Raw genomic sequence first — 17,994 nt, forward strand, 5'->3', positions numbered from 1 at the left:
ATTTGATAAAAATAGAATAAAATTAAGATAAAAATAAAACACATATCATAAATCAGTAGTTATATATGGAGCAAAAATATGAAAATGAAAATCTGGGTTATAAAAACAGTTATGAAAGTGGCTTTGATACTATAAATGGCCTTATTAATGGTTAATGTGATCATCTGAAGGTTAGACTGTTTGATTTTACAGAGAAGCAATTCAACTATAAAAATATGATTTAAAAATAACACAGTGGTATAATATAAAAGAGATCTATTTGCAGACGTATTCCACACTCTGGACAGTGTCATAATATGTACAATAGCACTTAATCGAGTAAGAGCAAAATAATATTTTAGATTCAATATTTAAGTGGAAAGAATTGTTAGATATTTTATTTCCTTATAAAAACTATTTTTAAGAATCTATAGTATATGACATCAAAATAAATAAGGACTTAAAAATGCCTTTTTTTTAACTTGCATATTATGTAATCCAAATTCTATGTCCTCAAACTGGTTAATGTTTCTGAGTCATTTCTGCAAACAATACAGAAAGCCCTGAGTATCACGATTGTTATATATGCCGAACACTGGCAGAGTATTCTTTTAGTCATTGTCTGTTAAATAAAAATAGGCAATATAATTTGCTTTAATACAAAATTATAATATAAAAATGTAAGAATGCATACATTCTTGATAGTATAAAGGTTAAAATCTATTCGGAGAGAACTAAAATACAGATGATGCAGTGATTTATGTTAGAATCTAATCTCACACCCACTTTCCCTGACCATCTGTCTTAAGGAATAGTAAGTCAATAAAACTATCATTAACAAAAGTTTAACTGTAACATAGAAGTTTATATTCCCTACATATCCCAGTTTTGTAATATGTAATTTCAAGAATGCTTAGGAGGTAAAGAATGGCATATTTAAGAAAATATATTTAAGCAAAACTTCAGGCATGTTAATTACATATGTAATTCTGTAGCTTAGAATAGTGTATTTTTTAATATTACCAGCCAATTTGAAGATTTTCAGATTCTTATTGTATGTCAAAAACATTAGTTTGAATAACACTGCAAAATCCACAGAAGAATTACTGTCAAATTTTTGCAACTTGATTTATGTAATATAGCAGCTTGAATGCTATAGTCTAAATGATACATGCAGAAGTTCTTGTTCTTTATTTTACTATAAGTTACTTCCCTGATAAAAGTGTATATTTACTTTAAAAATTAAACCAGCTATTTCTATGAATATTAAAAGATATTCTTGGGTGCAAATGATTTCTATTATATGTTGCAAACAAAGGTTCGCTAAAGAAAATCCAAGCTATATTCGATCTCCAACTACTATGGGCCCAAGACAATATGATTGGATTAGACCAATATTAAGGTGTTTTTTGTTTTGTTTTGTTTTGTTTTCAGTATAATGGGCCAAAAGTCCTTTAAATCAAGTTAAATAAAAATTAAATTTAATCCATTTTCATTTTATATGTATATGGAATGTGGCATTTTTTTAATGGGGGAGATTATAAAACTAGAGGGTAATAACATGACCTAACTTTTAAAAGTCAGAAATCACTGTATTAATCATTTAATTATATATAACAAAGTTAATATATTGCTCCTCAAATATGGATTCTGTTAATTTGTATAGCTAATATTATTGCATATATTCTCCTGTCTATAAATTTATAAATACACTAATAAACTATTAAATTGGATTTTTTCATGAATATATTACCAATTCCAGATATATAACGCATTTACTTTCAATGTGGAAAATTCTGCACAGACTGTATATCTTGAACACTGCTCCTGAAGACAGTCATCATTTCATAATTATAAGTATGTTTGAAATAAGTAAAAATGTTCAGAAAGAAACTCAGACACATTCTTCAAAGACTACAAGTAGCATTCTAAGCCATGTGTAATATACTTGGTATGTGGATGTGTTTGTGGTTTTGCAGAATCATAAAGAAGCTGTATATTAAGCTCAGGAGCTAATCAACAGATTTGTGAGTTATCAACCAAGAACACCTAACACTGCCCCCCTCCAACCCCCCGGCACCTAAAATCTGAAGCTGTGTGAGAACAGTTATCGTGGAATAAATGTTTCAAGTGTTTCCAGCTGACAAACAACCAACCAAGAAATAGTTACAAGGCATCACAAGTAATATATCCTGTGTTGTGGAGATGAAAAACTCAAATGTCTGTGTTTACTTTTCAGTGTGAAGAAATGTTTCTAAAAAGGAGTTCAGATTTTTATAATATGCCTTTGTGTATACAGCTAACAACTACTACTTTATATGAGAACACAATCCAGAAGTAGTTCATAACATTACACATTAATTTAACCTACACTGTACCTTATAGCTATGATGATATAAGTATAAAGTTGATGATGATTTCAGGTCAAGAGGAAAATATACGTATTTTAAACTTGAATAGTTAAACAAAAACATATTTGACAGACTTATTTGAAAATATGCTCTAGCATATTGGCAATGTAGACTATCATTTAAATACTGAAACTATACAAATTGGAATTACTAGAAATTTCTATGAGAGTTTACATTCAAGGAAGCAAGCAAATTCAGATTATTACAAGGGATCACTTTGAAACATAAATATATTGAAACCTTTGCAAGCCTTTTATTAGTAGTAGAATTAGCAGGCACATCAGTTTCCTTGCAATTCTGATGCAACGTATCTTGTCAAAATAAATAACTGCAATAAATACACTAGTCATTCATTATTAACTTCTACCATTAAGATTAAGTTTAATTCCCAGGCATGACTTACAGGGGTATGGTTAAGAAAAATATGTAAAAAACTTTTAAAATCCATTTATCTAATGAAGCAGCATTCTAAATTAATGTTGTATATGCAATATTATTATTTGCAAAGAAGATATGTTTCTGGTCTTAAAGAATGTTGGCAAAACAAGTTTAGTTTTAGTTTAGCTTAGTTGTCAAAAGCACAACTAATCAATCCAAACTAAAATACAGCCCTTGAACTATGTTCATTTTAAGTAGGTATCCCTTAGGCCAGCTCTCTTGTGAAAGCATCACAGAATCTTTTGATCCATACTGCCCTTGATTACGCTTTCTGGGTACAAAGCAAGTGAGGCCAAAAAGGGACATTTGCTGTCTTCCTGTGGAGAGGCTGGGGAAGTAATGAAGAGAAAGATAGAGAGAATGTGGTGTCTTATTTATTTTGAAAAGCAACACTATTTTATTGCACTCTTTAAGAAATTACCTTTGGAACAAAACATTAAGGCTTACTGAGATTCTGTCATCATTTCTTCCCTACTAAAAGGTCACTGCAGTATCTTCATCTTCAACAGAGCTCTTGAGCAAATCTCATTTCAGCACCACGGACAGCAACACGTCTACTAGGACAAGCGCCCATGGTTGCACTAGCCATTTCTTAAAAAACTTGCATACACTTCTTTGTGAATCAGCAAGGATTATAGCCATTATTATATTAATAGGAAGGAGTTAAAGGTAATATACGTTATTAATGAGTTCAGTATTTTTCATTCATAGATCAAGCATTTGCCAATTAGTACCACTGGAGAGCATCCTGAAAATTCAAGCTAATTACATAAGGTGGCTGATAAAAAATCTAACATTGATCAGTTATCACCAGATACTTAATTAAAGCTTTCTACTCATAATAAGTCTCCGATCAATAACTATACAAGTTTCTAAGAGAAAACAGGAAAGTTATGTGAGTAAATACGCTTAGGTAGGCCCGCAGACTTTCCAAATGGCCAGAACTACCCCTGTAAAACAAGTAAAACACTTTTTTAGCTCTTCCTACATAAACAGCCACAAACACTTTCTCTTGTCCCTTCGGCCAACCAGCTTAATGATGTCACAATCAGAGAGCTCATGTGTAAGGCCCATAAGCCAGACCATACATGCCTGTCTCAGACTATTCTCATTTTCGCTGCAGTCATCAGTATGCAATCCCATCCCTGTCTCCCTAACAAGCTTCACTCAAATTCCATTTAAAAAAAAAAAGGCAACGGAGTTTGAACCAACTCCATAGCACTGGCTTTATTATCTCAGAAGACCAGGGTCTTCCTGACCTTCCCAGGATCCCAGAAGAAGGCACCAGTCCACCAGCAATCCACGGGATAGTCCCAAATCAAGCAGCAAGTCAAGCTCTTATAACCACAAAAACAACGGTGAAGTAACAAAAAAACCAGAGTCCAAAAAACATTTTAATACTCTAGAAGACGCCTCAACCAAACACACACGGATATAAAAGCACAAGGATGGGGAAAATCCACTGTTCCTACCTTACAGTCCTCAGGACACGATTTCACCGAGTACTCCTCCGATTGTAAGTACTTATGGAGCACGCTTTCAAACTCTTCGTATTTCTCCTGAGCGTGGTGGTCGTAGTCTTGGTAAGCCTCGACGCACTGTCTGCAAGTGGTCATCTCACCGCCCTCCTTGAGCACCACATCCAGACTACAGTTCAAAGTGTTGGGACTGGACAACCCCGAGAACAACTCCCAAAGTGTGTAGGAATTACAAAATGAAAGGTAAAAATCCGACAAGTTCCAGAGCGGAGTTGGATGCGTGCCCCTCACCTGCTGCTCCTCCCCCGCGGCCGCCACCCCCCGACTCCAGTTCCTGGCGCACACGGCGTCCGCGCTCTCCACCGTGAAGCACTGGCCCGAGGAGGCGCCCTGGGGGTAACAGGTCTCCAGGCGCCACACGGGCTTAGCAGAGTTGCCCAGAATAAGAGCCTTGCCCCGGTTGTTTCTGCCTCGGCTGCCCTTGCCGCCGCCGCCGTCTCCCGGGGAGGGGGGCAGGGTGGGGGACGAGGAGGCGGCGAGGAGTCTGTGCGCCTGGGCGGCGGGCGAGGACTCCCCCATGCTCGCCAGGAGCGCGGGCCAGGAGGGCTCCTGCCGTTGCTGCCGCTGCTGCTGCTGCTGCCGCTGCCGCTGCTGCCGCTGCTGCTGCTGCTGCTCCTTGTCCCGGGTCCGGGTCAGCTTGGCCTCGGCGCAGAACCACAAGTGATCAGAGAGCAGGACTGTGAAAAACAAGAGAGATGCCAGAGACAGTCGCCATTTCTGAGCCCTCTCTGAATCGATGAACGGTTTCTCGTTCTCCCGGGGTGCCGCCAACCAGATTTTTAACCCGTCGTCATACTGCCGACACATCCAAGCACCCCTGGTCATATTTTGGGAACGCACAGCCCTGGCCGACTCCACCGTGAGGGCTCCTGTGCCGGTGTCACCACGATATGCATTGACTTAAAGGGTTTAATTTCCTTATCCCCTCCTCCCGTTTCTTCTCTCTCCCTCTCCCTCTCCCTCTCTCCCTCTTTCTCTCTCCCTCTTCTCTCTCTCTCTCTCGTTTTGCCTACATAAATATTACCAGGCTTTGGAGGAAGATATGACTTGCTTCCGACCTAATCATCAGCCGACCCCATCCTCTGTAGAGTGGGAAACAATAATGCAGAGAGAGAGGCTGAGAGAGAGGGAGGGAGGGAGGGGGGGAGAGACAGTCGGAGGCTGGGGCTGGCGGCCGGCGGTGAGCGGAGTGCAGGAGGTGATGGTGGAGGCGGCGGAGTGGCTGGCGCTGCCCCTCTCACCCAGGCACTGTCAGGGCGCGCGTCCCCATGGCCCCGCCGAGGACAGCCCTCTCTCGCCCGCCGGGGGCATGCCGCGTCTCCGCTGCCCGCTGGCGGCGACCAGAGCGCCTCCCCAGCTCCCTCCTCTCCTCCTCCTCCTCCTGCTCCTACTTCTCGCTCTCTCTCCGCGAGTCCGGAGCCTGGGCCGCCGCCGCCGCCGGCAGGGCTCTCCCTCCCCCCCACCCCCCACCCCGCGCTCCAACTGCCGCTGCCGCCGCCGCCGCAGGTCTGCCCGCGGGCGCAGCCGCCGCCGGGCTCCGACTGCTGACGCCGCCTCCCCCGGACCTCGGGGCCGAATCGCCGGGGCTGGGCCTCCGGAGAGCCACAGTCATCTTCAGTCCCCGGCTAAGTTGCCGCCATCTTCGTCCTAGAGAAACACTTTTTTGGGGGGGAGCGCTGGGTTTTGCGTCATCTCCTCCCGCGCCGAGATGTCTCCATCCTGGCGCATTGGCACGGGGCTCGGCCGGGGCGGAGGAGGGGGGCGAGGACGCCGGGGTCCGGCGCGGGTGGGGGGGCCTGCACTGCTGCGCTCCGACTCTCGCTCTTCCCCTTCCGCACACCCCTCCCCACGTTTTGGGTTTTTTCTTACTGTTATCACTGGATAAAGTCAGAATGCGGACTGCAAGGTTGAGGATGCCTGCAAATTTCTTCAGCATCTCCCGCTCCCTCTCTGACTCCGGAAAAAGTCCGAGTTGCCGGCGGGTGGTTAGAGGCTTCTAGCGGGGCGAGGGTCTGGGTGTCACCTCCTTAACTAAAGAATAGTCGACTTCAAATGAAAGGTTGGGGGCATGGGAGTGAACATGAATGGGCTGGCGGAGGTGGAGGAGGTGACATCTGATCCCTCTGCATGTGCCTCAGGATCCCTAGACAACTAGAGATCAACAGCTTCCCGTGCATCAAATCATCTTAAATGATTTTAGTATACGGAAGGGATATGTGCGCGCATCGACATATTTAGCTGTATATAGGAGAGCGACATTTTTCATAAAGTAGAAGGAGATTAGAAGTGGCCTCATAGAGTCTTAGGAAAAACTAGTAAGACCTCGGCTATCAGGGCTCACTGCCCAGCGCAGAGTTTTGAGTTCGACACCCTGACCTCGGAGGATTCCCCCTCCAGCCTGCAGCACCCCAAGCTCCCGGGACTCCCGCTCCGAAGGCCTGCGCCCCAGCCCCCACCGAGCGGGGTTTTGCTATAGCCCAGGACTTCCACAGCAGCGGGCCATCAGGCTGCCCGGGTGGAAGCCGCGGCAACCCGAGCCTCTGGTGCCCCTTAGCGTTGGCTCTCGGAGTTCCGAGAAGGAAAAGCCTCAGTCGCTCTGGGAAAACCAGGGGTTCTCTCTACCCCGCCTCACGTGGATCAGTGCTGGGGGCAAACAGCAGTCTCGTTTTATCTGAAGACCCTGCTCACTTCGCCCCTCACTCCCACCAGCGCTGCGAGGGCAGGAGACCGTGCCGGGGCCAGCGCCTCCCCATGCGCGCGCACCCGGAGCGCAGCACTGTCCTGAGCTCTCTCTGGCTGTCGCAGAGGACAGCGGTGTTCCACCGGGCACTCACTGTGTCAACCTCCCTTCCCTGCTTTCTAATGACTGTACTATTCTGTAGGGTGCACATTCACATGGGCAGTATTAGGGTGCCATCATTCTAAGCAGCTATGTTGAGAAAACAAAAGGATGGATCATCCGTATTCACATTCCTTAAGTGTTGGCAGGAGGGAGAAGTAGGTATTTTTTAAAAGGTGAGTTGCAAAAGATAATGGGCCGGATTCAACCAACCAGTCCTTTCTGCGGAATACTAAATTTTACCCATGTAAACTGTAAGTTTCTAAAAACGATATGCAGTGACCGTCAAAGCTTGGTGCAATGTGACAGCTTTTTGATCTGTGTCATGTAATGTTTTACAAGACAACCTGTATAAGTATATACCATGCTGGCACTTTGGCTTTTAATATGTTGAATTTTAGCTACATAAAAGATCTAGAAACTAAAAGATATACTTTCTATGGCAGGTTTGTCCTTACTTTATAGCACCTTTCAGTAGGCAAATTTCCATGTTGAAAATTAAACATGAAATGAAAACATTTTATCTGAGCTTTGTATAGGAAGCCAGCATAAGCTGAGGAAATAGTCTTTTCAATTCTTCTCTTTTGATAGTTTAAATTATTTTGACATTGAATACAATATTCTCTCAACCAGTGATATGGATAAAGATATCCTTTGGAAAAATCCCTATAAATTTTAGAAAGCATTTTGTTTGGTCCTCTACTTTTTTCTTAAATTTAAAACGTCAACCCTCTTAAACCAAATCAGATTTAAGTACAACATAAAGTCCGCTTGTAGACATAAGTGAATATATCAGTGTGGCATTTTCTATTGTATAAATAAAGACATGTGGAAGATAAAATCAGAAGTCTTGATTTCTACTTCTCGATAAAAGACCTTGCAGAACATGAAATTGAACATATCATATTCTAAATCCTGAAATGATTCTCCCTCTCTTTTGTTTTGAACTTGTTGGCCCTCTGTGATAAAATATAGATGAAGAGTAATAATCCAAGGCCTTTCTTTCTGTAAACACAGGGTGAGGATTTTTATTTAATTAAAAAAAATTTAAGGAATTTTTTTGCTTATCCGTCTATTTTTATCTGTGTCTAGAGGCAGTTGTTTAATACCTGGGTTACAGGATTTAATTTCATACTTCTTTCTCTTACCTACCTCTTCATTTTTCTTCACCCTGTTTCTTCCTAATCTAAAGATGCTGCCTGGACAGGTTTATATTTTTCTTGATCTCTACTATGCAAGATAGAAAGCTCAGAAAATCCTTGGCTAAGGAAGTCCACATGGTGTCCTTGAGTGGGGAAGCTCACACAGAAAGTTCACAGGCAGACTAGACTGAGTTTCAGAGCAAAAGATGATCTGAGCGTGACTGGCTTTTTAATGTAAGAAAGCAAAATCCGCCAGAGCCCTTCTGCTACCTCGAAGGGAGAGAGGTGGGCAAAGTGACTGTTAGGGTTCCAAGGCTGAAGTGCCTGACTGGACCCCCACTCCCCAGCTGTGCACCACCCAGCCACCACCCAACCCTGCTTCCCCCTGCCCCGTGTGCCTCTGATCCTGGCAGTTTGGACTTTCAGCTCAGGTCAGACCTGCTCTTGTTCACAGGGGTAAATAACACCCCAAGTGAACGTAAGGAAGACCTGAAGTTATGCTTCCAAGGAAAAAGTGGCAGATGTTCTACTGAAATGAATTACCATATTTGCTCTTTTTTTTTTCCTCAAAATACATATTTCTTGTCCCAAGTCCAGCACATCACAATTCTTACTAACTCTCTTCCCCAACTGTCCACTCCATGCACATTTTCAGCTTCAAATTTCATGTCCGGTAGCCTGGAGTTGTGCTCTCTGTTGAACGCTCTCGCTACTGACAGACAGACCCATTACCTAGGGGATGGACTTTAAAGCCAAGGATCAACAGAGCTATTGCAATCAAAGCATTCACAACCACTCCAGACAGTGTTCCCCAGCATCGCCTCTACTGACACATGGGGTCAGACGCTTCTCCATCGTGGGGTGGGGCTATACTTCGCACCAGGTTCAGCCACCTCTCCGGCCTCTACTCACAGCACACCAGCAGCACACGCACCTCTCCCCAGTTTTGGCAACTACAAATGTCTCTGAGCAATGCCAAATGTCCCCTGGGAGCAAAATCACCCTCGTTGAGAATCACTGCTCTAGAAACATCTCAAAGTGGTGGTTTCTTAATTCATATCTGCATGGGAGAAGTTCTGGCATCACAGATGAACCTATAACTTCTGCTTTATATACAGGGAACTTACAATCGTCACCCAGAACCACCACCTCCTCATACATCTCTTGTTACAGAATACTTTTAAAAGACTAATATTGAAAATACTGCAACTCCCTTAACCTCTCACTCTCTTCTCTATAGAAAGTTAAGGGGATAAGTGACACTTACTTAAATCTGATTGTCAGGATTTTTCTCCATAATTCCGATAAAAATATTATTTATTAACCAGACTGTTTATTAATCAGGCAACTGTCTGTTTGTACTTTATACATAGTATATAATAAACTGAACTAAATATATGTGTATATGCTCATAAATGCAATTACTATTACATGCACATTAAATACAATATGCACATTGTAGAAAATTACAAAATGCAAACAATTTTAAAAGTCTTAAGTAATCCCAACACCCAGATATAGTCACTATTTCCATTTTGCAGTATCTCTCTAACATTTATTTTATATTATGAAACCCCTGTTTTGTGACATTTACTAAATCAGATTTCTTTTAAGGACTGAAGTAGGAAGTCTGATAGCATACGTATTCACATGTACTAGATAATAAATTTTCCCCTCAGTACTGCATTGTTAATTTTAACCAGAGACACATGAATTCTAATGGTGTCTCAAAATATTAGCATCTCTCTTTTCCCCTGAGCGTGTGATTAAATCAGAAAGAGAACCAGGAATGGGGAAAAAAAAGAAATGAACAATATATAAAATTAAAGGTGGCGCAGTGGTTGAGAGTCCGCCTGCCGATGCAGGGGACACGGGTTTGTGCCCCGGTCCGGGAGGATCCCACATGCCATGGAGCAGCTGGGCCCGTGAGCCATGGCTGCTGAGCGTGTGCGTCTGGAGCCTGTGTTCCGCAAGGGGAGAGGCCACAACAGTGAGAGGCCCGCGTACCGCAAAAAGAAAAAAAAGGTTCATTACTCTCAAACAAGGGGAAGAAGCAAAGTCAGGCTCTGTTATTTTTATCTTAGTATTAGTCATATCTAGCCAAACTATGTCTCACAAGATATTTCAATGATGCTTAGTAAAAGTCTAATACACTGCAATAGCGTTTTACTAATTTTTTTTTAATAATTGGGATAATACTTTCTACAATAGCCTATAGTCAATTCTTTGTTTTTAGGTAATCTGGACCTTGCCCCCCTCTTATAGTTCCCATGAATTAGGATGTTTTAAAATAAGACGACTTTAAGGGTACACGCCCTCTGAAAGTAAACTGTCAACAACCAATCCCACTTCTGCTTGCTATGTGTTGGTCCTAGAATGAACCATGAGGAGGCTGAGATGACAGACCATGTCCAGCCTCTTGAAGCTTAGTCAAGGGGGAGAGGAAGGGATGGACTGGGCCGGCAACCACAACAGGGCGGGGAATGCTAATGGATTAGCGATTTGCGAGGCTTCAGAGGAGGAGGGATGAACTCCAATCCGATTTTGAGAGGGACCAGGATAGGAAGATACTGGGGTCACTGAGTGACATTAGGAAGGATCCTTGAAGAAGACCCCCAATGTTGAAGGACCCCAGAGCACTGGAGGACCGACGGGTGAGTGGGCTGGCCTGGAGTGTGAGGACATGTGGTGAAGCTGAAGGAAAAGACCAGAGAACAGGGCTGGACTCTCTTGTGAATGATAATGTATCATGAGCAAAGAAACTGGCTCTTCTCCTGAAGGTGGTTGGGATTCATTGAGGAAATTTAGATAGTGATTTAAAAGTTGGTTTTCACTAACATCACCGTTCACTAAAATCAAAACGAGAAATATGTGCAGGGAAGGTGTTAACCAGGTTAGTAAATACATTGCTTCTTGTTAGCTTATCAGCTCAAATGCAGCACAGTGGAAAAGAAGAGCAAATAGCTTGGCTGGTATGTAGGTTTCATTTATCAGAAAAAGTAGGCTGTGGAGTCTAGGAACTCCTACGTAGGTTTTACCTAACAGTGTGACTAACAGCACAGAGTAGCTTAATAGCACAGGCACATTTCAGAAGGCAGCTGAATAGTACCCAGTTGCAAATATATTGAGGGATCTGGTGATTAAACGTGCTTCTTACAAGAGAACATTGCAGAAATAATCTACATATATATCACAGCTCTGTGTTTACTTTTCTGGGTGTCATTTATGCTTATATCTTTCGAAGAATTCAAAGTGCTGAAGTTATTTGATTATACTTATTTTCATGAGACTGTACCTTTATTCCTATTTAAATGGCTAAATTGTTATGAATTGGAAAGGAGATATTTCTTTTACTTTGGTTCTATTTTATAAAAATAATTAAAATAACATGTTTTGTCCTCTTCTCAAAAATTTACCTTCATTCCTTAGAGTTAATTATCTACCAAATAATACCATAGAAAAGTCAAACCAAGAAGAAATATTTTTTTTCTAGTGAAAACCATTACTTGAATATGCCAACTCTATAAATCAAACATATAACAATCCTGAGCTATTTTCTTTTTTCACTTTGAATGTCTTCTGGATGCACAAAAATAGGCACCTCCTCTTAGTTGTTATGACACTGCTTATGTGCCACATGTAAGTGAAAACAGATCATGTTCTTATATACCTATTGTTCTAGAAGGGCATTTTGTGCTTTCAGAATTCACAGATAACGTGCAAATTCTTGACCAACGTATCTATATTTTTAAAAAATTATGGATAAAGAGCTAATGAAGAGTACGCTAAGCTTATTTATAAAGAAAATAAGATTAAGCCTTTAGATTTAGGCCCACTATAGTTTGCTAATATAAACTCTCTTTAAAGAAGAGGGCAGGTTCTAGCACCATCAGGTACCTGAGGGCTCTGGTTAATTACCAACAATGGTAAATGTGCCAGAGTTGCTCTGAACCTCAACTGACCTTGACTTGATTGGGTTGGTTGGGCATAACTAGAACTTGCTCTCAATCTTCCAGTGTGCTCTAGCTCAGTGGTTTTCAGATACTGGCAGGCAAAAAAATCAAGTGGAGGCTTGGAAATTTGTGCCGCTCTCCAGAGACCTGCTTCAGTAGGACTAGGATGAAGTCCAGAGAAATTGCATTTTTAACAAGTCTCTCTTGGTAAATTTGTATGACCAGTGAATCCAGCTATCCACGGTGACGGCCCTGCTGGATGGAGCAGCCCATGTCAGTCAAATTAGAGTACACACTCTAAATTCTAAACCAATATCAAGATCCAGCTGTTAGAGGATGTAATGTTAGATAATAGTATTTGTGATTAAGAGTTAGCACATGGAGGGTTAGTTCATGAACACTTTCCATAGAATGCAAATATAGTATACCAACACATACCATTAAAAAATCTACATCATCATCACAGAAATTACTTATTATTTGCCAAATACTGTCCTGAGTATATGTGTAAACACACACACCAAATTTTGCAAGTAAAGAAGTCACAAAGGGAAAACACTTCCTTCAAGATGTACAGGGCAAGGTCCAAATGGAGAAATGAACAAAAGTCACTGAGAAATATAAGAGAAGATTTGAACAGCAGGAAAAATCAGCCTGTGTCTAAACAGGAAGATGATTATTATAAAGATGGAAATTCTCCCCAAATTAATGTACATATGCCTAAAAATAAGGTGAGATTATTCTTCCTGAAAGTATCCCCATATAAGAGGGAGCCATCTAATATTTGAACCCTTACAAACTGTTTTATGCTGTGGGGCCTCTCTCTACTTTACCCCAAACTTCTTCTGGGGAAGACACATCCTCTACAATAAGACCCACCAATGTTAATTTTACATGCTTGCAGAGGATACCCAAGGGAGTTGTTAACCTAACGAAAGAAAACTTTTTTAAAGGAGGTAAATCTAGTTATTATTTCTGGGGTAATGATTCCACAATATTAAGTATCAGATTTCATTTTAAGTAAGGATGTCAAAGATCACAGTAGAAAACAATATAATGTTCATGTGGCAGTGGTTAAGAATACATTTTCAGGGATTTTTTTTAAAGAGAAAAGAACATTATCACCATTATGCAAATGGATTCTCTGGTTTGGCACAAAATTTCCCAGGGGCATCCTCACAGAACCATCTAAGTGCTGCTCATCAGGCAGAAACAGAGTAAAGTTAGTGACAGTTATTGTCTCTAGTGGTGACACAAGTTCAGATACTCACAAAAATGCAAGTGGAGAGCTTGAGTAATATTTTTTGTTAGCTTGTGAGAGTGTAAAAAGGTGTTTCAAAATTAATGTATTACTTTATGTACTAACTCAAATAAGTGTGTATCTAAATCTATACATAAAATGCTATGAGTAGACATTTGCTACTTAATTTCATTTTCATCCTTAAATTTGATAAGTACAAGCTTATAGAAGCCTTTTTTGGGTAAGTTTCTGATTCATCAAAAGGGCTGGGCTTTAGACACACTCTATTTCGGTTTCCCTTATATTCAGGCACAAATATGGTTTGTTTAATACAATTTCAATTAAAGCAGGAATTTTCTGTAGAAACTGATAGCAAGATATAAAGGTAATCTGGAATCATAAGTAGATATTAGAATGGATCCTCCCTGAATGTGCTCACGCACAGGACCGTCTGCCTCCACCTTCAGCTGCCCTTGAGACAGGACGTCTCCATGGCTCTCCCTTTGTGACTGGCCTCTCCATCACAAGACCCAATAGGCTATTATGGAAAGCAGACTAGGAGGGGGATATAAATGGTGACTTACTCATTCCATGAACAACTGATACAGGATCCAGCCTCTGTCCTTCCATATCTCTCCAGTGTTCAGAGAATCTCCAGCCAGAGCTTAGGTGAGTGAGGCCAGGTGGACAGATCTCAGAGTACCATACCTGGATGGTTATTCCCAGATACTATAGTGCTGTTCTCACACTACCATACAGAGAATGGATTTATGACACCAGCTACAGATTTAATCACAAACTGAAATCAGATACATCCACCAAAGAGTAGACAGTAATGTATTTCTCTCTCTGGCTCTCAGACCTTAAAATCAGCACAGATGGTAGTGACAGAGGTCAGGAGAAAATCAACTGTAAACAGAGAGGAGGGAGAACACACCTAAGAGATCTACATCCAAAGGGAGTGGCCACCCAGTTGGGAGCTTTCGAATGCAGGTGAATTTTAAAGTGAATAAATAAAGAGGGTGATAACCTTACCATGTGCTAAAACATATTTTAATTATCTAATAATTAAAGCAACGTGTAAGTGGCCTAAAAGTAGGCAAAGAATGGGGAAAAATAAAAACCACAGAAACAAGACCTATAAAGAGTTAGCATATGATAAAGGATTAGGGAAAATATAACACAATAAATGGTTCTGGGACAATGAATTAGATATTGATATATGAGTTCATTTATATATTTACTTCTTTCGCATAGTCTCTAGACATGTTAAATAATTAAATATGAAAACTTAAACAACAGTGGAGAAAATATGGAGGAAGGCTTAAACCAATGAAAAAATTCATGTGATAAATTATAAGATTTAACTTCATGAAATAATTAATCTTTTGTTTGTAAAAAGTTATAGCTATGACTGAAAGGAAAATGAACTCTTACTTATTCAGGGGTGTTGCATTCATGTAGCTGATTCACTCCCTGATACTGAAACACATTTCCTCCACAAGCTTATAAACATACAGGGTCAGAGTTTCTGAAATACTGTGCAGTGTGTATTCATTCATCCATTCAGTTATAAAGCACTCTAGCTGCACAGTCACTAAGCGTTAGGTAAGTTTCTTAGTCTCCTTAACTAAAAAGATCAACATTTAGACATGTTTCTTTAACTTCACGGTGCTCACAGTCTAGAAATATAGGTAGATATTTTTATACTGTGCTTTTAAGGGCTTTACATTTTTGTAAACTAATCCGCTCAAAAGAGCAAGTGTGTCACCAATACAGTCTACTTTGTGAAGTTCTACTACTATTAAGACCTGGCTAAGACATAACTTTTTCCCTTCTGCCTTCCTTGACCATTCCAGACAGAGCTAAATTTATTCATTCACCTATTTAGCCAATATATACTGCGTATCTACTATTTGTCTTTATAGGAATATAAATGAACAAATATGTCCTCAACGTGTTCTGAATAGAGCTGCAATTTTACTACTGACTACTTCCCTCTTTAGTTTTTCCACAATATTCTATACAGCAGTGACTCCTAACCACTTCTGGAGTGAGGTATCTGATACTCTGATGAAAGATCTGCACACTCTCCCCAAATGAAGTGTATTGCTCATACACTCAGGATTTTGCCTACAGTTCTGCAACATTCAGAGACTTCCTGAAACTCCATCATAGGCCATTCACATCGGGTCAAAAAATACCTGTTGTAGACCTTTCCATCCTGGCATGTGCCCATAAGTACTGCCTGAGTTTGTTTATACATCTGCCCTTCCAAAAATAGCAACAAACAAACAAACAAACACCTAGTTGTAAGCTCCTCTCAGGCAGAATGCCTTTTTGCATTTACTGCAGCTAACAGACTAATAGCACATATCAATATCTATTGAGTGAAAGTGAATACGTGTGAAGAAATAATTCAACAGGACCTCACATAACCTCTCCTCGAATACATGCTCCATGAATGACGCTTATGCCCATACACTGCAACTACACCAAAGACAACTGACTGCATACAGCATCAGTTAGGATTCCTTCTGCTCAAAGGAAAAAATACTGAACAGGTTTAAATAAAGATCACTTTATTGGCTCACGGAACTGCAAAGTCCAGAGGTAAGCCTTCGTTCAAGCATAGATGGATTCTTAGGGTTGAACATTGTCTTCTTGGCTAATTTTACTGTCCAACTTTCTGCTCTGACTTCTAATTTGTTGGCTATGCTCACATGCAGGTGCTTCACTTATGTGGAAGGATTGTGTCAGCAGCTGCTACCTCATAGGCTTCAAAGCTCAAGATCATCAGAAATGACTGATCCTCTTCCAGTAGCTCCCACTGAAGTCCTGAGACTGACTGCGGTTGGAGACTATTAAGTCATGTGCTCACGTCTAATGCGATGGCTATGGTTTAGCCTACCTCACATGATCCACACCTGGAACTGGGGTTGATCCCCACCCCAGCCATATGCACTGAACCTAAGAGTGGCTCACCTGTAAATGAAAATCTGAGGCTGTTGTGTGGTCTAGGGTGAGTTGATGCAAAATACTCCAGGAATGGCAAGGAGTCTGTACTGTTGTTCCCGAACATCCACATATCCTCCCTCCCAACCATATCCTTCAAAATACACAAGTTTACATAAGCTGCTCTCTCCCCTCTCCAGACAGGGACAGCCTTCATCAGTGAGATCTTTTATTTGCAAGTCACAGAAATCTACTTAAAACTATTTTGAGAAAAGAAAAAGGAATATATTGGGTTTTATTACCAAAATGTCCAGGGACAGAGCTTTACATTCATCCATATTCAGTCAACCAATGTGAGTAAGAGTTGGCCTCTCTGTTTTCTGGGCTCTTCCTTCCACTGTGCTGGCTTCATTCTTAGGATTCACATTGTGGTCTCTTGGAGCTCCAAGGTTAATGTCCCCTTAAATCTCAATTTTGAAATTTCTTGCTCCTGCTCTGCCCATCTTGGTCCTGGAGCCCATCCTTGAAACAGTCATTATGGCCAAGATGACAGAATGTGCTGAAGGACTTAGCCTGGACATGTGTGGTACTCAGGAAACCAGGGGTGAAGTTTGTTTTGCAGAAATCGTATGCGCTAAGGAGAGATCCCCCAAATAAAGTCAGGGTATTGTGACCACAAGAAGAAAGTCGATACTGAGCATAAAATACAATAATTATTCAAATACTATAGCCTACTTTCCCATCTGACTGATTTGTCATAATCTCAGGCACAGATGTGGCTTCTCAAGGCCTGGCAATTGTGGATATGAAATGAATGTGCCTGACCACTCAGGCACAAACAACATGCCTGCCCTCTCCCCAAAACGCATCATGGGAAGTGAGCTACTATGTCTTTTTATAAACGAGGAGAGACTTCCACTTCCATTTTTTAAGACAAGTTTGTTTCAGCTAGGAAAGCTGAATAAAATACAAAATACATCTGTGTGAAGGTGATGATGAACTACAGAAAGTCCAACATTCTATGTTGTTCTTCAGGAATTTGTCAATCCAAAAGTAATAGTGAAGGGGCTTCCCTGGTGGTGCAGTGGTTAATAATCTGCCTACCAATGCAGGGGACATGAGTTCAGCCCTGGTCCAGGAAGATCCCACATGCCACGCAGCAACTAAGCCCGTGCGCCACAACTACTGAGCCTGCGCTCTAGAGCCTGACAGCCACAACTACTGAGCCCGTGCACCTAGAGCCGGTGCTCCGCAACAAGAGAAGCCACCGCAATGAGAAGCCCACGCACTGCAACTAGAGAAAGCTCGCGCGCAGCAATGAAGACCTAACGCGGCCAAAAATAAATAAATAAATAAATAAAGTTACTTTAGAAAAAGCAACCGTGAAGAGGCTTTAAAACTAAACTGAAAGGAGCAACTAAGAGGTTGAGACTGAAAAGGATTTCACCTCTCTTTTGGCTGGGGGTGAGGGTAGGACAGATCATTCAGCATCTACTAAA

At 41.2% G+C, this 17,994-nt stretch overlaps 1 protein-coding gene across 1 annotated transcript in view; it reads right to left on the bottom strand.

The window, feature by feature from the left end:
- NALF1 (NALCN channel auxiliary factor 1) overlaps positions 1-5,191 on the bottom strand; it is a 570,556-nt gene extending 565,365 nt beyond the window's left edge. Inside the window, exon 1 of the mRNA XM_065896308.1 lies at positions 4,301-5,191. Coding sequence (XP_065752380.1) covers positions 4,301-5,191 — 891 coding nt within the window. The remainder of the gene's footprint in view (positions 1-4,300) is intronic.
- Between the last annotated feature and the right edge of the window lie 12,803 nt (positions 5,192-17,994).

The sequence above is a fragment of the Phocoena phocoena genome, chromosome 18 (genome assembly GCF_963924675.1).
Source record: "Phocoena phocoena chromosome 18, mPhoPho1.1, whole genome shotgun sequence".
In the NCBI taxonomy this organism is placed as follows: domain Eukaryota; kingdom Metazoa; phylum Chordata; class Mammalia; order Artiodactyla; family Phocoenidae; genus Phocoena; species Phocoena phocoena.